The sequence below is a fragment of the Cupressus sempervirens genome, chromosome 2 (genome assembly GCF_028749045.1).
Source record: "Cupressus sempervirens isolate cs-2001-9-10 chromosome 2, ASM2874904v1, whole genome shotgun sequence".
Classification (NCBI taxonomy): domain Eukaryota; kingdom Viridiplantae; phylum Streptophyta; class Pinopsida; order Cupressales; family Cupressaceae; genus Cupressus; species Cupressus sempervirens.
Window position 1 is genome coordinate 457,189,046 of NC_143119.1, and position 24,019 is coordinate 457,213,064.

The window sequence follows — 24,019 nt, forward strand, 5'->3', positions numbered from 1 at the left end:
CCAACTGACACATTCCCTCACCTCCTAACTACCTAGCCCGACTAGCTATAACAAGTACTAAACACGATAGTTACTTTATTCTGACTACACAACTGAATAGAGTGTAATTAAAACATATAATTGTATTAATATTGTAAATATTTACAAACAGAGCTTTTCCAGATAAAAAGCTCGAACATCTAAAAACTGAAACAAAGCTATAAGACCGAACTATATGTAACAATTTAGATCAAAATCTTTATAAACCCAGAGTATAGTGGGGCAAAATGAAAAACATTGACCAATATACTTAAAACTAGAAACCAACAAAAGCCCTATACACCGAAACCTAAACTAGAAGATACAAAGGAACTACAAAACAAAACACCATGACACCAAAACCTAGACCTCATCCTTCTTAATGCAGACCATGATGATTTCGGATGCTTCCTCGATATCAGAGACTGGGCACCCAGGGGGAAAAATGTAAGTCGTCTATTCTTAATTAGATTTGAGCAAATTGCAGAGGATGAATTCCACATTTTCCAGATTGTTCAAATCAACCTCCGGCTCAATGTAAGACGAGTAAAGATTTAAGTAGTTTTTGAGCCATTCCACATTCTGCTCCTCCACAATCCCACCCCAATGTAGAAGAAAGTTGATGTTGGCGTCCATCTTTTGCCAAGCTTGGTAAAATAAGACAGTATCTCTGATTGTCAAATTGGGCACCTAAATACCTTGGCTTGAACCAAACTTCTTGGCATATGACTCATATAGACCTCTGGTAATGAGATCCTCTGATGTTGCTCGATACTTAAAACTGTGCGCTTTAACCCCATTAACCAGGTAGGATAAAAAATATTGCGACAGAGTGATGATCTCTGCCTACCCTATGTTTTCCCTAGCTAAGAAGGCTATAAATGCCCCAATAATTGAGCTATTCGTGCGCCATGTGTAGTCATAATTAGAGACTTGCTCATCTAAGACTATTTACTACAACCTTGGATAAATCACCCATTGGGTTCAAAATCGTATTCCACCTCTCTGGTTTGACATTGCCCCGGAAAGCCATAGTCCTAGTTTCCAGAGCATGATAAACAACTACAATTGACTCCATTCTAGCTAAATAACCTAACACTAAACTATGAGGAGAAAGTGACATATAACAAAATGAGAGAGTGATGCCTCATTTATAGAAATTAGAGCCGAAAGCTCTAGAAGGTCTAGATGTATAAATGATTAAAAATTTAGATTGATCTTAGTTCCCATCAATATTATCGTTTTATGATGATATTTGTAATCATAACTCATTAATCTCCTAATATTTGTGCTTTACCTAGTGCAATTATATAATCATTATCTTACAAAGTTTATATATTATAATAATATATAATATATAAGTAGATATATGAGGGTTTGCTTATTTCATGATTAACCAATAAACATGGAAGGATGATTTCTAGTTCAATTCAATCTGACCAAAGCTACAACATTAACAATAGTATCATAGGAAACTATCTAATTACCAATTCAGGTGTGGATGTGGATATGAGTGCATAGATGCGTGCATTTTTTTAGGTTTTAGATGCATTTTAATGTGTGTATATATGTTTAATTGCGTGAATATATATGCAAGGAAATGCAAGAAATATACAAAATTAAATTTTGGTTCATGATTCAATATTCATCGATCAAGATTCAAGATGGCAAATAGCCTACACACTCGAAGACAATAAATCGGAATAAGTAATAATTATTAACTATAAATAATAAATTATAATCACACCATAGTGAAGTAATGGCAAAAAGACTATACACCACTGGACAGACGTTGGTGGAGTCTTCTGGTTGCCAATTGACTCAACACAAGTGCATATGATTCATTAGGAGACTACGATGAGTGTCATCTTATTTAGCACAAGTTTGTCTACTAAAGGAGTCAATCAACCAATAAATTAAATGTATTGCGTAAGGGTGAGAAGTATTACAATAGATATATAATGCAACACAAACTATAATTATCAATGTTTGCCCCATTAATAGCTAAATTAAGGATATGATCCCGTTAGAAACCATGTAGTAGCTTGTGGGTTGTTAAATCAAGACTAATAGAGACTTGTTATGAAATGGTGCAATTTTGCCAAAAATGGGAAGTAAGTGATAAGACGTGTGTCTTGGCATCATATTCTTCTATTATTAAAGAGACTGACAGGGAATCATCCAATCAGTAGTTCGGATAAAAACAAACCATTTAAACAACACTTCATATACTGGTTACTGTACAAAGTTCCATAGTAACAAGACTCACCACGAGTCATGCGAGTCACCCAAGCTGGCGAGTTAGGTTACCCCTGCCGGGTCAAAATGACCCATGACACTGACCTGCCAAGTCATCAAATATTTTATATTTGTCTAAGGTATTTCTAATAATATACCCTAACTCGCCCAATCACTGTCGAGTCATGATAGAGTTTGAGTTGGGTCACAAGTCGAATCGCCCTTGCATAGTTAGAGTTGGGTCTGAGTCTCGTTACATTGGACTACAAACTACTAGCTCACCAAGTATTATCAAATTACTTTGATGGATTATAAAGTATTTAGACATCTTTCATCAGCAATAAAGATTAACAAAAATACAATAACAGTTAGCATTTGCATGCATAACACATCGGAGAGGCATCCACAAGGCATCTAGACCAACATCTAATTCCACCGGCCTTCCCTTTCGCCTCCAGGGAGGACCTGAGTGCGTCAATATCTAAGGGAATTACAATTACCCTCTTTTAGCACTTCATTTTTGTATTGGTGCATGCTCTGTTTTGATTAATTGCATTTGTGAACTAATATTGTGACGATTGTTTGGTTTGGGAGATTTGATCGAAGGGAGTGGTTTCCTTGATTTGACACATGACATATAAGTGATGCATATTATTAGATTATTATGACTTAGGGATTGAATATTCAAGTCATACAATTGTGACTGGTTCAATCAAGGTCTAAAGAATATAGATTAGCAAGGCGTGGATTATTTTAGTAGCAAGTTGAGATTATAAGATTAAATAGTTGATGGGAATCATCCAACTTGATTCCAAATTGTTACATCCCTATCTCCTTAGCATTAACATTCATCATAATCTTAGGATTGAGTGGTAGACCTTGCCTCATATAAATAGAATATATGTAGACAGTAAGGAAACTATAGATGTTTTTTTAAATAATAAATGATCCATGCGCATGGGCAATTACCATGGCATTGACACTTCATGTAGCTAGTGATGATATAGTACAAGTTACTACTGATTATTTGCAACAATCACTCTTAAATGTTACCATACCATATCTAGCTCCATAAGGAAAAAATGACATGATGATTGGCTCACTTCATCCGTTTCATGCATAACTTTAGTAGTGCATTCAAATTATAATCATATTTGCAAGATAGTACGCATAATGAGTGTTATCATAATCACTAATTCAATGAAGTAACAAATGGTCAATCATTATAAAGGCTTTAATCGATGAGGCATTATTAATAAGGACAGCATACATCCCAATCCTCATCTAGTCATTTGACAAGGAAGGATATACGAAGAAGTTTTAAATACAGTTTTATGAGGCATGGAACATTAATACTTACTTTCTTATTTGTATTGAATGCACTCTTTAGGCCTCTACCTGATAGGCATATATATATATATATATTGCAGATGTAGAAGGATAGTATTCAGAAACAACAATTCCATCGCTGGTGATAATCACATCAATCATTGTATATTGTTGAGTACACTAGACTAAGCATACACATCACTGTAAGTGATTGTATATTGATCATCTTGCTCATCCAAATTTTTATATCAAAGATCATAGGGATTTCGTTGTAAACACATCCATCATAATTTCAAGTCCTTTACTAGCATAAATTATTAATGATATCAGAGGTGTAATTGTAAGGATTCTAGCTATTTGTTGCATAATCCCAAATTGCAAAAATGGGGGCATTAAATTGATGGAGTAACATTGGCGGCTAATCTTGTGGGAGTGGCCTACACAGTTGGCTCAATTCATATAATACTCAAACGATATTATATTGAGATCGAATAGTGTTCTTCTCGGTAACATTTGAACATAGAATGACATCTTTATCGGTTTATCGTTGTATCGTCCTAAAATGTTAGCACCCATAATTGGAGCCTTTAGGACATTCAACCTCACTTTGGTGATTTCTAGATTTGAATGTCTTTTATGATTGTTTCCCATATCTTTCATTTCCTTTCTCTGAAACTTATCACACATCCTAAACCTTTGCCACCTCAAATTAAACTATGTCGGACTAGGACGGCTAAGTCAACCTTGTTCTGGTGTGTATATATATTACACATGGTAGGATAGTATTTAGAAACAACAATTGTGTCGTTGGTGATGATCACATTAATCATTGCATATTGTTGAGTACACTACTCAGAGCATACCCATCACTATAAGTGATTGTATGCTCGTCCCTATTTTTATAGCAAAGATCATAAGGATCTCCTTCTAACCACATCCATCATAGTCTGAAGTCCTTTGCTAGCATAATTGTGATATCATAGGTATAATTATAAGTACTCTAGCTAGTTTTCTCATAATCCCAAATAGTAGAAGAGGGGACATTAAATTGTTGGAGTAATATTGCTGACAGTTCTCGTGGGAATGGCCTACACTGTTGGCTCAAATCATATAATAGTGCTCAAATAATATTATATTGAGATCGAATAGTGTTCTTGTTGGTAACATGTAAACACAAAATGGCATCTTTATTGATTTATAGCTCTACTGTCCTAAATTGCTAGCACACATAATTGGAGGCTCTAGGACATATTCGGCCTCACTTTGGTGATATCTAGACTTGAATGTCTTTTATGCTTGATTCCTGCATCTTTCACTTTCTTCCATCAAAACTTATGACACTCCCCTAGACCTTGGCCAACCTCAAATCAAACAATGTTAGACTAGGTTGGCTAAGTCAACCTTGTTCTAGACCTTGTTCTCTAAGTCGGCCATGTCCTAGGGCATTGCATTTAAGTGGGATTTGAGCCCAAGGCAAGGGTTTTTCTTCTGGATTATATTTGTGATTGGCAATTGTTAATTCTATATAACTTTGATAACATAACTGATCTGAATTGCAGATCGTACATATCTAGCAAAGCATGAAGATCCTTAGAAAGGATTGACCTCTTAAATACCTTCTAGTATTAACCTAATCGGTGTCTTTCTTGGAACATTTAGTAATGTTCTAAATTGCATAGTTATAGTTAGTATGTTTACTAATTTGTATATCCTTGAGATGCTGATCTGGGCAATATAGTTATTGGTTTATATGTAGGGCCGACCTGGAAAGAGTCATATCCTTTCTAAGGACATGCCTCTTCAGTGCCATATAAGTGAGAGGTAGGAATGCAGATAAAGTACACACAAATAAGATAAGTTTGCTCCTTTAGCATTCACTGCCTCATATGATTTATAACATAATTAAATATATTATTGCAGAACTATACATCAAAGAAACGATACTAAATATACCATCTAATATTGATAAAGACCATCTTCAGCAAAGTAAAAAGGCATTATATCAGTATTGACCTAACAGAATTTGCCAAAATCTTACATGGTATTAGAGCTCTGGTAGTCGAACCTAGGTTATGCAAATTGATAATCAGATTTAAAAAATATCTAGCAACATCCTTCTACCTTCGAAGGCTGGCGCAATCAGACTTGAAGATAGGTTCGATGGAAGAGAACACGTCATTTCTCGGAAATTCAGAATTATGATGATTCTTAAAGACAATGATGTAATACAGTTTGTTGATAAGGAATCCAAGCAACCTGATGCTAATCCTCATAAAACTATTTAGAATAAAGGAAGCAGGGAAGCAATGCAAATCATATTAGATGGAGTTAAAAATGAAATAGTACCTATGCTAATGGAACATCAAACAACATTTAATATAATGAGTGCATTATTAAATGCATATGAGGTTAACAATGCAACTAGAACCCTTGCACTAAAAAGGCAACTAAATCATATAAAGATAAGGAAGGAAGAATTGATGAAATCATACTTTCTAAGGGTGGCTAGTCTAAGAGATGAACTTGCAACTATAGGGACCATAATTGAAGACAAGGAACTATCACTTATGGCTATAGATGGGTTATCAAGTTCATGGGATACATTCTCACAAGGAGTAAATGCTAGAGACAAACTTGTAGTGTTCAATAGACTTAAAGGACATTGCCTTCAGGAAGAATCTTGGCAACTCAAGAAAGGAGGGGAATTCAAACCTGAAGATGATGAACTTCATGTCCTCAACACAAATTCCTATAAAGGTAGGAAGAAGCACTTCAGGAGGAAGAATGGTAATCAAAGAAATGACAAACCTAAGAGAGATTTATCCAAAATAAAATGCTTCAAATGTGAAAAATTTGCACACTATAAATCTAATTGTCCTAAGAATACAAAGCAGCAAGTAAACTGTACAAATGTTACTAGGAAAGGGGAAAACTATGATCCTGAGAAATGTGTATTGTATTTAATGCTTTTAAAGGAAGTATCAAGTAAAGCATTGGTATTTGATAGTGGATAATCTTGACACATTAAAGGATACAAAGAAGTACTAGACTCAATATCAGAAGAAGTTAATGATGAAGTTACCATAGGTGATAATTCTACTCATTTTGTCAAAAGAATTGGGAATTGCACCTTGAAACTGAAGTTAGGCATTTCTCTTCATCTCAAAAGAGTGCTCTATGTACTAGGAATCAAGAGGAGTCTAATTTTTGTTACAGCACTTGAAGATAATGGACATAAGGTTACATTCATGGACGTTAAAGTAATGACCTAGGTCAAAGAACTCTTCAATTAAGAAATCAAAGTTGATTGGTCAAAGAAAGGGATACTTGTATGAATTAAATATACAACCTATTCAAGCCTTAATTCATGAAGCTGCTGATATAAACGAAATGTGGCATAGAAGGTTAGGACATCTAAACTTCAAAGCCTTATGAACTATGGAAACGATGGTTACCATTACCCAAGTTGAATTAAGATCATTCAAGCATATGCAAAGGATGCGCTCTAGCAAAAGGGGGTAGCAGAAAGGAAGAATAGAACAATTATAGAAGCAGCAAGAGCTATGACATTTGATCAAAATTTAGAATATTATCTTTGGGAAGAAACCTCATGTACTGATGTTTATATTCAAAACAAAAGTCTTCACTCCCACCTTAGAGATAAAACTCTTGAAGAAGTCTTTTCTAAGGTTAAACCAAATATAAGTCATCTTAGGATATTTGGGTGCCCAGTATGCATACATGTTCCAAATAAAAGAGAACTAAGTTAGAACCCTCCGGGAGGAAAGGTATTCTTGTTAGGTATAATGAAACATCTAAAGCATATACAGTTTACATACCTGGTCAGAAAAACATTGAAATTAGTAGGGATGTAATATTTGAAAGAAGAACATAAAAGAAATTGAAGGTGAAATTCAAAATCATAAACTTTAGGAAACTCAAAATCCTAAGAAAAGACCACTTTGGGCTATTAAGACTGTAGAGGAAGTGCAAGACTTTGATACACCATCTGAAAACTTCAAAGAAAGCAAAAGACCCAAAAGATTTTTTTAACTATGCAACAAACATGAGTGATTTATCTAAATCAGAACTAACCAATGTTTTAGATGCTATTAAACATACAACTTGGAAGGATGCTATGAAAGAAGAATACCAATCCATTATAAAGAATGATGTTTGGGAAATCATTCCAAGGCCTAAAGGAAAATCTGTTGTTTCTTCTAAGTGGATATTTAAAATCCAACATGTTGCTAACGTTAGCATTGGAAAGTAAAATGCCTAATTCGTAGCCAGACGATTCTCCAAGAAGGAGGGAATTGATTATGACGAAACCTTTGCTCCTGTTGCCAAATACACCTCTATAAGAGCAGTCCTAGCTATTGCAGCATTGAAGGGATGGAAAGTATGTCGGATGGATGTGAAAACAACAATTTTGAATGGAAAGATTACAGAAGAGGTATATTTGGAACAACTTGAAGGATTTGAAACTCATAATCTTGAAATCTTTGTTTGTAGACTCAAGAAAGCTCTCTATGGGCTTAAACAGGCTCCCAAGGCATGGTATGAAAGAACCGATACGTATCTCACTAGTTTAGGACTCCCTAAGAATGAAGTTGGTCCAAATCTCTATTATAAAAGGAATAAAGATGATATTATAATTTTGATACTATATGTTGATGATTTACTAATAATAGGTGATGATCATCTTATAGATCAATGCAAGAAAGCTCTAATCAAAGATTTTGATATGAAAGATTTAGGACTCCTCAAGTATGGCAAAACTATGACAACATCATACTTAATCAAGGAAAGTATACATTGGACATTTTGAAGAGATTTGGAATGTGGAACTCCAAACTTATGTCTTCTTCAATACAGACTAATCTACACAAACTTAAGGAAGCAGTAACAGACATAGTTGGCATAATCGCCGAATAATCGACGAGTTTCTACTAATCGCCGAGTTTTTCAGAAAAACTCTTTTAAATTTTTTTTTTTGTTAAAAACAAAAGGCAAAAAGCGTATATATATTATGTAAGATAAAGAGTTACAATATGCTAGTAGAGCTAGGAAGAGGAAAATGTGATTGTAATGATGTTTTTACTTCTAGTTTGACACAAATTATTTGCTATTATGCTTCCCGCCATCAGCATTCAGCATGAGAATGTGATTTTGTACCCACTATGCATTTATATATATCTAAACTCCTGCTTTTTTCTTTTGTGTTCTCTATAATGAACTCATTAGATGCATCTTCTCATTGAAATTTGCAAAAAAATGTATTTTTGTATTAAATTTTAGCGGCTTTTTTAGGTTCCCAAGTTTTCCCGAGTTTTTTTTTTAAATGGCCGAGTTTTTCCCGATTAAACTTTTGGGGGGCTCGGCGAGTTTTTGGATTTGGCGAGTTTTCCAACTATGGTAACAGAATCACCTTCCATAGATTCTACTCTTTACAGACAAATGATTGGAGTATCTTATGTACTTGGTAAATAGAAGACCTGATATATGCTATGTTGTTAATGCCTTGAGTTGGTTTATGTGTGAGCTTAAGGAGATTCACCTAGTTGGAGACAAACACATTATGAGATACTTACAAGGCACTCTTAACCTCAGGATCAAGTATGAGAAAGTTGACTTGGACTTACATGGGTTCATAGACTCAAATTGGGTTGGAAGTGTTACTGATAGGAAAAGCACTTCTGGATGTTGTTTCAGTTTAGGCTTAGCGATGATATCACGTATATGCGGAAAGCAGGCATTAGTAGCCCAGAGTTCCACAGAAGCAAAATACATTGCAGTAGCAATGGCCTCTCCGGAAGCAGTTTGGCTTAGATAGTTACTTGTGGGATTATTTGTTCAACCCTTGAATCTTACTATTGTTTACTGTGATAATCAAAGTTCCATCAAGCTTTCTGTGAATCCAGTTTTTCATGACAGATCCAAGCATATTGAAATTCCTTGCCATTATGTAAGAGATATGGTAGACAAGAAAACTATCAAATTAGAATACATTTGCACGGCAAATTAGACAACAAATATTTTTACCAAACCTCTCTCTTGAGTGAAGATAGATCACTTCAGGAAAAGACTTGGTATGGTTGAATTATAATACATTTGTATTCTTTAATTATTAATGAAATAATCTTGTGTTAAAATTATTATTGTCAGGCTATTGACTGTTATGGGCTTCACCATTTGTATTCATTATCTAAGAGGTGACGATCTCTGAGATAATGAACACTTGTATAAAAGACATTATAAGAGATGACGATCTCTAAGATAATGTACTGAACAATAGAGAACTACTGTTAGATCTGGATGAGTTCAAGATCACATTGTGATGTAGTCATTTCTATGCCTATGCCTCACAACTTGGATAAAAGAAGAATTAATCATTCTCCGGATTTTATACTGTGTACTGGTAGATCTTAACTTAGGATCATATTGTGATATATGCCTGCCAGTACCTATGAGTCACAACTTGGATAAAGGGAGAATTAATCACTCTTTGGATTTTATCCTGTATATTGCATTCCATGCAATATTTTGTTATCACAAGTATAATTGATAAGTCATATCACAGGTATAGTAAAATGACATAGTATCATGTGTTCAATGATAACACATGCTTAGAAGATTCAAATAGATATAGAGTATCAATGTATGCTTATTCATCTTAATTGATGTTGCTAGATATGTTATCTCTCAGTGTGATTATCAAGTTAAGAGGGTGTGTTAATTCTATATAACTCTGATAACATAACTGATCTGAACTACAGATCGCACAGATCTAGTGAAGATCTTTAGAAAGGATTGTCCTTTTAATTACCTTATAGTATTAACCTAATCGGCATCTTTCTTGGAGCATTTAATAATGTTCTAAATTGCATAGTTATAGTTAGTATATTTACTAACTAATTTGTAAATCCTTGAGACGCCGATCTGGGCAATATACTTATTGGTTTATACGTAGGGCCAACTTGGAAAGAGTCATGTCCTTTCTAAGGACATGCCTCTTCGGTGCCATATAAGTAAGAGGTAGGAATGTGGATAAAGTACACATGAATACAACAAGTCTGCTTCTTTAGCATTCATTGCCTCATACGATTTATAGCAGAATTAAATATATTATTACAGAACTATACATCAAAGAAAGGATACTGAATATACCATCTGGTATTGATAAAGACCATCTTCAGCAAAGTATAAAGGCATTATATCAGTATTGACCTATAAGAATTTGCAGAAATCTTACAGGAATGAGTATATAAGGGGACTCTATCCGCTCATGTTTCTTTATCTTTCCGAGTGCAGGCAATCCATGTGCAAGTTATCAAGTGTAATTAGCTATTTGAAGTGGTGGATTCAAGACTTGAAGGCAAGCATCCAATTCAAAATCTCCAAGTCTTCATTTCTTCAAGATCCATTCAAGCAAAATGGAATTGTCTTTAATTGATGCAAGTTTCTCTCCCGTGCTAGCTAAGTAGATGATTTCTCAAGCTTGCAAGAAGATCCACATTAATTCTTCCTTCCCCTTCTTCTCCATTGAAGACTATCAAGCATATCACACATTCAAGATCTAGGATACGATACATCCATCCATGAGGGTTTCTTATACAAGGTGAATATTTACATTTATCTTGTTTACATTACTTATACAATTTCTATTTCATTTCAAGGTTGATTACTAAATAGGTGCTTGAACAAGAAAGCCCCTTTTCGCAACCTTTTCCCCCTTCTTTTTGTTGTGAAGTAACATGTTGTAGAGTTTTGGATCAAGATTCAGGAGTTACAAAATTAGTTTACATTTCCGCTGCAAAATTCATCAGTATGGAGTCAAAAGGACAAGGTCAAAATTCATGTAGGTGGTGGTGTGCTTGGGAATTTGGTCCCAATTTGTGACACTTATTTGCATTGTTATGAGTGTACACATAGAAGACAAAAGAGATATTTACTCTTCAAGCGTTAATACACATATTTGGTCCCAAGTAGACAATTGTAGAGCTTCCATCCGATCTATGAGAAGATTGTCATCATAGATATAGGTTCGGGATGGTCTCACTAGTATGAGAAGTACATCAGAATGCATGTAAATAGAGTTAACAATGGCTACACATTTATTGTGCCATCTATGCCAAGTTCTATATATCAACAAAATTATTTCCAAATGCTCTAGTGTGTAGTGGCACCATAATGATATTATCTTTGTCATTACTACACAACAATACACATGATCATTAATCATTTTGGCTTGAGCTAGCTACTTATGATTACTATCTCAATTCAAAGGATTGAGGAGCGAATATGAAAGGGAGCCCTCTAGTAGTGAAGTGTCTGAGATACAATCTACATAGAGTTTATGTCTGAAGTTGAGTTTGTATATCAATCAAGACTGGAGCTTGTGGTGCTGCATGCACCATTGAGATCATTGATAATGATTCCTTATAGAGATATCAATGCTGCTTCTAAGGAGAAGAGACTTTTAATTCTCAGACCTGTGCATTGCAGCCTGTTTTATACACAACAATTGTTTGGTGACCACACATAGTGGCAGCATGGAGTCATATTGAGAAATTCATTACACATATCACATCATGGTACATTGTTAGCAGAATAAGATGCACAGTATCTTAGAATCTCGAGTAATGGACTCCGTTTTAAATCAATCAGTTTTGTATGTGATTTGTTTAAATTGAGATTGCATGTCTGGCATTTGTTAATTTTTGTCTTATGTTTGGGGACATTAAATACCTTATATATAAGAATTTCATGAAAACAATAAAAATGAAATCCGAGTAACTGCCACCATCAGTTGAACTTTAGCCAATCGCTTTTGTTGCTTCTCCTCATCAACCTATATAGTATCTTCAAGATCAACATCCAAACATAAGTTTAGAATTTATTGATACTTATGGGTCTATCAGTTTTGTAGCCTCTAGTTGCTATACATTATAATCAACATCTATGATTGTTTGAGGTAAGGTTGTTCCTCTTGATTTACAAAATGAAGTTATATATAGACCCATCTCTCTTTGCAGTAGAGGAAATGACAACCCTTGAAAAGAGGCAAGTGGCAACCATAATTTGAAGAATTGGACACATACTCAACTAACCAGCCAAATTTTTTGACTCAAGAATTGTGACGTGACACAAACTTGGCAAAAGAAAAAAGGCTCACAATTACACAAAAATGGGAAACAAATTTTTTAAACTGGACAAAAAAAACTTCATAATGACACAGAAAAAATGCACTTAAAGAACATAAAAGTCTAATTTGATTATCAGTTTGCCTTGATTCAAACAATACACAGTATTTGATCCTCAAACTCCCAAATTTTGGAATCCCATTGTTTCAGTGTTGAGCAACATGCATTATTACTGTAATACAAAAAATATATAAATAGTAAATTTATAACAGTAAAATAACTGTTTATATATGATGATATGTCAAGATTGAAAGAAACAGTCAAATACAATCTGTATCTTTGTATCTATCCTTCTAGTATAACTGCACTCATCAAACCCTAAACTAAAAGGTAAGTCAATATCACAAATTCACAATGATTATACATTGTTTCTTCAACAGTGCCTTTGTTTCTACTTAAACTCAATGACTTTGGTTTGCAACTTTTAACTTCACATTGGATCTGCCAAATGTAAAATCTGAAAGATCAACATACACAACATTATTGCATACAAAGGCACCTTATTTTACATGGAAAACCCAACAAGGGGAAAACCACTGTGAGAAGTTTCAAAATATAGAAACATGTTTTTATGACATTCTTTAGTGTCTGCAATCCAATGAAGCAACAACTCCCAGACCACCTCTCATGATTGTGCATTAAATATCACTGCAACACTAGTTCTTTTCTTCCCTTTCTTTCTTACCTCGCCATCCATATTGAATGTAATTACCTCACATATATAAGTGAGGGTTATTTTCTCACAACCTTTTACTCCTAGCCCACTTATACTCAAGGATGTGAATAAACTCTTCTGTACACAGCTCTACTTTTTTTTTTCTTAAGGACATAGCCATACTCTACTTACCCCTTGCTTTATTTCTTGTCTTTGTTTATGCATGTTGTAAATCGCAAGGGGTTTTGGGGGTTGAATGGGTGTTCTGCATATTTACTTGAGGAGTTTAAAAAGCACATTTAAATTGTTTACTTGAATTCATTGTACCTTACACTTCCCCTCAAAGAACCCTCAGTGGCAGTTGTACTTTGATAAACTGTAGTTATTTCTTCACTCTCAGCACTCACTTCTGTTTGCTTTTTGCTCTTGTTGAAATTTTAAAACACTGCTGCAAGTGCAAACCTAAAACAAAAAATAAAAAAAATACCCTCTCTAAGAGGTTAAATATTCAGAAAAAAGGCATAAAGAAGGAAAGGAATTTGACTAAATGAATAGTAGACCGTAAACTTACTGCAAATGAGGTGGATTTTATGCTCTAGTGCTTTCTTCCCACTATTTTTGTCTTCTCATTGCCGCTCTCTTTTTCTTCTCTTCTTTATAAAGTGGAGAAAACAGAAAAGATATTTGTTTAAAGTTGTTTTCTATTTTGATTTTAGATATAGTTTATGGTGTTTAGAGTCCTTGTGGGCCCACTCACCTCCCTCTTTTTTCTTCCAAATGTGCGTTCTCTTAAGAAAACAGGGCATCAAAAATTGCCACTGAAAGGGTGGCTAGCAGCTCCCTGCCACAACCAGGCAATCCCTTAAAACAATAGCCAGTATGGGGAATGCTCCCTTCTTACCCTTAAATGGGGAGGGTCACTTTTATTTTGCATTGGATTATAGAAAAATTAAAATACAACATACAGAATATCTATTTTCAACAAATGGCCAATTAGGGATTTAAAAAAGTCGTTTTTAAGAAAGAGAACAGATTCATCAAGAAGATCTAGTGCACAGGATGAGTGTATAATTCCTGACCATATACAATCTTACAAAAAATTAAAGAAGCACATCTTCCTTCAAGAGAATTTCAAGGTATTGAACATTAATGAAACTGAATTTACTGCAAAAGAAATATTTATAACCCAATATTATTTTTAATATTTATATTCTTTTTATTATTTGTTGTAATAAATAATGCAAAAAAATTTCTTTTAAAGTGAATGGTATTCATGTGTTTAATGGAAATCTGACATGAATTTTCTTGTATTGTGACAGCTACCAGGATGGAGAAAAATTAACAACTGAAGACGAAAAAGAAGTGACAGAAAAAGTTCTTTGTCATCATCCTGAAAAGGAAGCGAAAATTGGGAGTGGCATTGAGTACATAATGGTAAGTGGCAGATCTTTTCTCCGTGCTATTATAAGCATAAGAAATATGGGAAAATATAAACTTCAAAGCTCTATAGAAAAATATCTAAGTATCAGGTGCAGCATTTAGATTATGTTACAGTATTTTAAAAAGTGCAATTTGCTGAGTACTTGCCTTTAGGTGTGTAACTAGTTGTAGTTGTGATTGTTTATGTTAATCTATTTGAATTTTTTTTTGTTTCTTATAGTTCTTAAATATGTTCTTGTCAATTAACCGATTTTTATTGTTTTTTAGAGAATAATAGGTGTCTCTTAATTTGTATTCTAATTATGAAAAAGTTTGTAAATTATTAGTTGGAATTATTTTGATGTTTTATGGATAATTTTAATTGTAGCATTTTATAATTCGAACTTTAATCTAATTCAAATGTTATGTAATTCAATTTGTAATTTATTCATAAGTTTGGTGGTAGTCTGACATAGGTAATCATTATTTATAGTTTATGTTTTTTTTTAAAAATTAGTTTTATATAAACATCGATCAATACTGTTTATTTACTAAGAATATAATTGAAATGTTAACACTAAAGAGAATACAGACAATATTAGTAGAACCATCAAAGACATCTGCCAAGGATCGATGTATGCCTATGGAGGACATAATGATAGGAGTGCATGTTTGAGCAGGGGGGAAACTGTGAAAAGGTGTGGAAGATTGTGAAAGCAATCCTGTGGAGATGGTGTCATGCATGAGAACGAATGGTATTTGTGATCCAGATGGAAAGTGCTCGTAAATGCTAAAATGTGTACTCAGTTGAGTAGGAGTCAGTGAGTAGATAAGTTTGTTAGATGGGAATAATGCTGTAAAGCATGGAGATATTTAAGGCAGAAATGAAGTGCCATAACCAGGAATCTTAAATAAACAGGATTTTGATGAGCAATTGCTCTCCTGAACAGGTCATAATTGTGCACAGGTATGCTTGTGGTCAGCATTATAATATTTCAAATACCAGTGGGGTTGAATATGAATTTTCTTGTTCTGATACTAATCAAATGGGGGAGTCCGGGTTGCAGTTCGTCTGAACTAGTCACCATCAACAGCATGAAATATAACTTCCACTTTGTATGTTAAGAGAGAAAAATCAGGTATTTCCTGTGCGCACTGAGAGATGGAAACGAAACAAATCAGAGATGATTATGACAATGGGATCAAACAACCATCTGAAGCTGTATACAAGTCCTACCATGTTGTGGAAGACCTGATAAACATAACAGGGAAAGAAAAATCATTCCACATATAAGTCCTGCTAAATCACTAGGACCAGCAAATTTGATGAAGCTGCATACAAACCTTGCCAAGAGATCTGGGGAAAAACTTATTTTAAAAATACACAACAATTGAACATTATAGAGGTGTTTAGTGATAGACTCGTGGAAACCACCCCAAACAAAAAATACCCTTTATTGACTAAATTTTGTCATGAAAGTATGGAAATATATAGGGCCATTTTAGACTTGTTGTTGAACACAGAACAGGGCTCATTTTGCGGCCTCGTTATTTTAAGTGTAAAACAAAATTGATAACTTTCAGCTGTAAAGTTATGTGGAAATATAATTTCAAATTCTTTCAACTCTTTAGATCCCAACTGCATTATAAATGGTCAATTTCAAACAGGCAACAAACAGCTGTATTATTTCTGTGATTGAATTTTAAAGAAACGAAAAAGCTATTTTCTAACCAGAACGAGACAGGGCTTTTGAACGATTTCATTGGTTTTTAAACAAATTTGAGACTATATTACTCTGGTCTCTGTTTTCAATTCAAAAGTAGATTTATTGGGACCTGTAACCTCTCTAGGTTTGTGTAAGAATTTGCCTTAGAGCAAAATTCACCCAAGAACTAAGAACTCAAACACAAGCACAATTGTAGACCAAAAAGAGTATGATCAGAATAACAATGTATTCAATTCAATATGCATAAAAGTACACTAGGAGTGCCTGTATATAAGGGCCTTTGAGATGCCTCTAGAATGCCTAAGAATTAGCATCATGATAAGTCATACAACCAGGCATATGTCCACCAGATATGGGTTATCTTCCATTAAGCAGGAAAGTAAGTGCAATGATGAGAGGATAAGCCTACAAGGGTGTAACACGCAAATCAGTGTTGTAGACAACATGTGTTAAAAAGGGAGTGCGAATAACTATGTTGTCAACATGACAACTCAGTGAATGATGCAAACTCCAGTGCTGCAGACACCATGTGCTGAATTAGAGTTGCGTACTTTTGTGTTGTCAACATGTCAACTCATGAAGGTGCGCAAACTCCCAAGTGTCTCACAAAATAAAATAATGCATTAACCTAAGTAAACTTAAGTGTAAATAGTACATACACATTTACACCAACACCTCCCCTTAAGTGCAATTTGGGGGAATGCTCTTCAGCTTACGAAAACTAAGATGTAAATGCATAATGGGTCTCGACTACTAGGCCATGTTAGATATCCATGTACGCAATGAAGTGCAATCTCTCAGAAAGTGGAAAAAGAAGGAAAACCTTGTGGGAAAAACCCTCCCCCAAAAAGAGAGATAAAAGAACAAGATGCATGGATGGATGGAGTGATCAATTCGCCCCCATTACGACATACATCGAGTATATACAATAGTGAAGAATGAGAAGAACAAGACCTCATAAGAGGAAAAAGTCCCCCCCCATAAGAAAGAAGAGGAAGAGAGACAAGGTAGTTTGCCCGCCCCCCGCCCCCCCCCCCCCCCAATGAAGAATGTTGACCATTGATTGCTGCTCCAAGGAAGAAGCTATTCGAAGAGTGTAGAATGACGTTCCTCCTCTTGGGAAGAAACAATGGCAAAGGTACAATCCTGAAGATGTATGGTGGCCTTGAAACCTACTCAAGTATCCCTGTGTCGATGCTGATGTTCGCCCCTTCCAACTGTGCTGAAAAGAACAAGTGTAGATCTGGCAAGGATGACTATTGAACCTGTCCCAATGAACCATCTGTCTCCGCAACTGATAAAGAGACCTTCAACAACTACTATTCATAAGGATCCATAATCACGCCAACCTGTGAAGATTGATCATGTAGAGAATGGACATGAGGGTCAGAGTGAGCCCTCTCAACAATTGTAGAAGGATCATCTTCATCAAGGAGAAGATGTAAATCATCAAGGTTGTCTCCCAATTTTGCGGTGTGTGACTCCATGAATAAACCTACAATGTCTGCGAAGAAGTCATCAACTGAAGTTAGAGTTGGAAGACAAGAAGTACCCTATTGTGTTGGACCTATCACTATGGCAATGTATGCATGTGGATTATACCGATGCCATGACCTCTTGTTGCAATTGTCGATAGAACACCACGTGTCTGAATCTGTTGAAGCACTATTGCTGGTGTCACTATCAACTAAGTCACAAGGTTCGAGTTTGAGTTTGAGTTCAACAACTATGAAGTTCGAAAAAAGTTCGGCAAGGCAACAAATTGAAAAACATCGACAATAAATTCGCCTTATATAATTTTAAAAAAAAATATTATATATATATATATATATATATGACCCTGATTCCTAGCTATGGGAAGGTTTGTAACTTTTCAGAGACAATGTAAGAGTATAATATTGTTTTTTACTTTTCTTTGCTAAGAAAGAGATATAAAATAAAAGAATAACAATCTTTCTATTTAATCTTTTCTAATAAAATAAAACTTTAAAATTACAAAATTAAAAATAAAATAAAACACCACTGTAATAATAAGTAAATTTATAATCATTAAAAAAATACAAACTATCATTATTTTACTGATAATAAATAAATAAATATACATAAAATATACACGCATTATTAATGTTTTTCTAAAATCAATACATACAAATATTGATAAAGAAACAATAAACATAAAATTATAGCATAAGATTACAAAACATTAAAACATAATAATAAAAATAACATTTAATATTATTATCTAATTAAACTTTAAAACCTCAACAAATAAATAAAAATGTTATCAAATTGTCTATCAACGAATAAATAATAAAAATGTCATCCAACTGTTAGCTAGAAATAGAGAAGCAAATGGAGTGGACGAATAGATAAAGCAAACGCAAAGGAACAAAGCTAAGCAAACGAAAATGGAGACGAATGGCAGGAGGTTGGAGCCGACGGGAGTCTGCAGCAGGGTAATACGATTTGCCACGAGCTTCTCGCACGACCCTCCAATGGTGTCATGATATTTAGACCCGATTTTTTTTCGAGGATTTTTTTTCCCTAATCGAGCTTCAAATGCACAAAAATATTTTTGCAATTTTTTTCCCTAATCAACCTTTAGATGCGCAGACGAAGGGCATTGTTTAAGAAAAGAAATTTGCCCAAAAAACCAAAAGTGACTTTTTACGAATTTTATGATGAACTTGGCGAATGTTTTTCATTTTTTAGAAGTTCACTGAATTTTGAATCTAAAGTTGAAAATTTTGTGAACCCTGTAATTAAGACTCAATTCCTAGAGTGTATGAAGTGTGGAGAGGAATAGAGGATAAGCTGGGTGAACTTTCCTCAAAGTGAACATCCTTCTCCACAAAAATCTCATGAGTCTCTGGATTCATAAGTCTGTAAGCCTTAACATCATCTTCATATCCAATGAAAGTTCAAGGCCTAGGTGCTGGTGCCTTGGATGATAGGTTTGCCCAGGCTGGACAATCAAAGACTTTGAAGTGACTCATAATTGGTTTTCTAGTCGCATCATTCCTCAAAAGGAGTCTTGTTGTCTAAGGCATTATGAGGAGAGCTATTAAGCATGTGAGTAGCACTGCTAATGGCATCAACTTCAAGTGTAGGAACAAGAGACTGGGCTTTAATCATGCAACTTGCCATGGTTTTAAGATTTCAAATCCTCATAGTTGTAACATCTGTCTTGTGTGGACTGAATGTTGGTGAGTTCTGAAGATCAATACCCTCATGTTTACAAAAGTCTTTAAGTCTTTTGTTCACATATCTATTCTCATTGTCCATTCGTAGAACCTTGATGGCCTTCCTTGATTTTTGTTCAACATGAATCTTAAAGGCTTGAAGCTTATCAACCACTTCATTCTTTTGATGAAGGAAATAGACCCATGTGAAGCGTGAAAAGTCATCAACGAAAGTAAGGATGTAGTGGCCTTGGCTAATTGAAGTCGCTACAAAAGGACCTGCTAAAACCATGTGAACCAACTGGAGAACAACTGGAGCTCTTGAAGACTTCCCTTTATCATACTTCTCCTTGAGATGCATATCCACTGAACATGATGAACACTCACCCTTAAAAAAGTTGATGTTAGGTAGACCTTTGACCATGTGTTTTGAGCAAAGTTGTTGAAGGTAGCGGAAGGCAAGATGACCAAACCACTCATTCCATAGTTTGATTTGTGAATGTGAGCGAGTCCACAAGGCTTGAGAGGAGACTTAGGCACAAAGTGGGAGAAGGTATAAAGCCTATTGTCATGATTGACTTTCCCAACTGCAACCAATGAATCATCTCTAAGACTGCACACCATCACTGAATCTGGGAGGAACTCAACTTTATGACCATCTCCAAGGTGAGTGATTTTGTAAACTGAGAGGAGATTGGAGCTAAGGTTTGTAATGTAGAGAACATCTTGGAATTCCCCATTTTCCATGTCCACATGTCCGTTCCCTTCAACTTCCATTTTGGTATCATCTCTTATGAAGATGTGTGGTACTTGTGACTGCTTCAATGAAGAAAAGTCTCCCTTTGAAGAACCCATATGATAGGAGGCACCTGAGTCAAGTATCCATTCCGATGAAGAACTTGCGTTTGCCATAAGTGCTTGCCCTTTTCCCTTTGAAGAGGTTGGAGTTGAAACCTTGGAAGTACCTGGCACTTGAATTTTGTTCTTCTTGAGTAGATTTTCAAACTCATCAATTCTTTGTGTCTTACAATGATGCTTGTCATGATTTGGCTTTTTGCAATATGCACAAAAAAGTTTGTCTTTTTCATTCCTTCCCTTCTTGTTGGAAGAAGAATTGCCTTGCTGTGAGGAGGATTGTTGTGTCTCAGATTGTGATTTTTGCTTCCATTGCTTCTTGTTGTTGCTAGAACTTTTCCCTCCTTGACTTGATTGGTGCTCATCACTAGCCACCAATGCTTTGGTCTTTGATGTCGTGAGAAGTCCCAAATCTATCAAGTGAGATTGTTCAAAAATCAATGTCTCTGCAAATGCATCAAATGTAGGCTTCTGGTAAGCACTTCCCATGGTCAACCTGTGAGTATTATTACTCAAAACAAATGAAGCATACTCTGAAGGTAGCCTCTTCAGGATGTGATGAATCAACTTTTCATCCTTCATAGGATTTCCACAATCTTTAAGTAGTGCCCTATACTCATTGGTTTTGTTTATATAATCTTGAATTGTGTCAATCTGAAAACCCCTTTCCTCATCCACCTTACCATACAATGATTCAAGTTTGGATTCCTTGAAACTAGAAATGTGGAAGAAGAGATCTCTATGTACACAATTCTTGATAATTTCTAAAGCCTGTTGGTCTTGTTTTTGCCAATCAGTGAGTTCTTTAGCATCAGTGGGTTTGGGTATTGTACCATCAACATAAAGATTGTAACCTTTTTCCATTAATCTACTCCATGCAATATCTTTTTATGTAGAATAATTACGTGAATTTAGAACTAGACACTTAGGTGAACCCATGATGCAAAAAATGAAAAGAGCACAAAAGAGAGACATAAGTACACAGTACACACACCCCCTTTCACTCAATCTAAAGATCTCCCCCAAAAAAATGCTTTTGGCACTTTATATGTAGTGTGTGTACAATAGGCCACTTGTCAAAATGGACAAAGTGGACTTTTGATTTTGCTTTTTACAACTGCCTTTAGAGGCCCAAATCTAACACTAAGCACTGTAGCTGAGATGTACAACAATTCTGAAAAGTAATCAATGCAGAAAATGCCCTAGGTCACAAAGTGAGATTTTTGTCCACACAACCCCAGAATCTGACTACAAATTTGGAAAGTAGACCAAAAGTAATGCACTTTCAAAAAAATATAACTTATTTTCATGTCTAGATGAGCCTGTACAGAGTGTTTGTAGTTGCAAAATGTGGGATTGAACAGGTATAGTCGCTAAAAAACGCAATTTTTGAAAAATCCTTGCACCAAAACCAGAAAAGAACACCACCATTAGAAAGTTCAAGAAATTCTACCCAAAATCAAAAAAAATTGCACCTGATTTGGAGTCCGGATGGCTGAGTTATGGGCTCGCAAAGTTAGGTTGCCAAATCAAGAAGCAATCTGAAGAGGGGTCTAGAAGGAAAACTGTGTGCTTAAATTTGATGGTCAAACGGTCGTTGCAGCAGTTATAAAAGCCTTGGAAATGATGGTTAGACGGCCGTAAGGTTTTTTCCCATAAAATGTTGACATCAGTGGAAAAATATCCCCTTAGTTGATGTGGCAGAACAGAAATCTGACATAGCGTACGAATGGCTTAGTTAGCATACGGATGTATAAACGGGTTGGTTAGGATTCCACGTATGTGTGACAGTGGGTGTTGATGTAGATGTTGGGCTAGCCTGCTGATTGTGTTGACAACTGTCTTCCGTGGAGCTCCGCAATTTTAGTGGCTCCGCGTCTCCAGAAAATTAGTGGCCGGAAACTTGACAGCGATGCCAGGATATTCTATGTCGTTGCTAGTTTTGTCTGGGCTTCTAGTGAACTATTGTTGGGCTAGGAACCTATTTTGCAGGGCCGGATGTTTGACGCGTGTTCGGCTGGGAGCTGTTTTATCTGTCAGAAATCTTCATGCCTCGCCGAAAAAGCTTTTAACGATGCCGGACTTCTATGTAAAATCCCACATTCATGGGGTCAGGGACTCCAAATTGTTTTGAAAACAAAGCCGCAGTTTAATTAAACAAACGAGCCTGCCTGTGTTATGGATGTTGGCTGGACTTGAGCTACGGTGGGAGTAAGCCGTCGGATATATGATACGGCCCGCCAGTTTGTTCAGTCTGATGCTAGAATTGGTATAAGGTGGCTGGAATTTGACTGTTATGCGGCCAGAATTATGATGAATGCCTGCTGAAAAATATTGGAATATTCTGTTGAACAAATACGAATATTCCTCCCAAATTGCAGGGCCGGGATGTGAGCGCTCAGTTCTGCAAAAAAAAATTCTCTGCTAGCCTGACTGGGAGGAAAAAAATTCTGGAAATTCCACAAAAAATTGTAGAAAAATAGCAGAGAATCAATTGCAGATCTGAATGAAATTAAATTGCAGATCTAAAATATCACACCCGAACTTGCAAATTGGGGCCTCCGGGTGCTGATTTGCAAATTTTTTTTGCCTCATGATCGACTTTGGCCTAGGGTAGGCAACTTTATAGCCGGTTGGCACCGAATCGACGTTCTGGATGCAATGGAAAAGTCCATTCTGACTCTTGACGCTCCCAATTATGCGGTACTTCAGATTCAGGCTAAGGTGCTGAAGCAACAATGGTCTCGAATGCCTATGTGAAGAGAAAATCTCCTAACTTTGGTACCATGTAAGAATTTTCCTTGGGGAAAATTTCACCCAAGAACTAAGAACTCAAACACAAGCACAATCGTAGACCGGAAAGAGTATGATCAGAATAACAATGTATTCAATTCAATATGCATAAAAGTACACTAGGAGTGCCTATATATAAAGGCCTCTGAAATGCATCTAGAATGCCTAAGAATTAGCATCATGATAAGTCATACAACTAGACACATGTCCACCAGATATGGGTTATCCTCCATTAAGCACGAAAGTAAGTATGATGATGATAGAATAAGCCTACAAGGGTGTAACACACAAATCAATGTTGTAGACAACATGTGCTAAAAAGGGAGTGCGAATAATTGTGTTGTCAACATGACAACTCAGTGAATGATGCAAACTCTAGTGTTGTAGACACCATGTGCTAAATTAGAGTTGCGTACTTCTGTGTTGTCAACATGACAACTCATAAAGGTGCACAAACTCCTAAATGTCTCACAAAATAAAATAATAAAATAATGCAATATAATACGATAATGCATTAACCTAAGTAAACTTAAGTAAGTGTAAATAGTAAATACGTATTTACACCAACAGTTTGATTGTCACTTCTCCACAAATAGT

At 35.4% G+C, this 24,019-nt stretch overlaps 1 protein-coding gene across 3 annotated transcripts in view; it reads left to right on the forward strand.

Moving 5' to 3' along the window:
• The window catches only part of LOC149573020 (DNA-directed RNA polymerase V subunit 1-like), a 323,206-nt gene that overhangs the window by 264,513 nt on the left and 34,674 nt on the right, over positions 1-24,019 (forward strand). For all 3 annotated transcript variants that reach the window (XM_089814168.1, XM_089814169.1, XM_089814170.1), the window contains one exon: positions 14,766-14,880. In XM_089814168.1, coding sequence (XP_089670294.1) covers positions 14,766-14,880 — 115 coding nt within the window. The remainder of the gene's footprint in view (positions 1-14,765; positions 14,881-24,019) is intronic.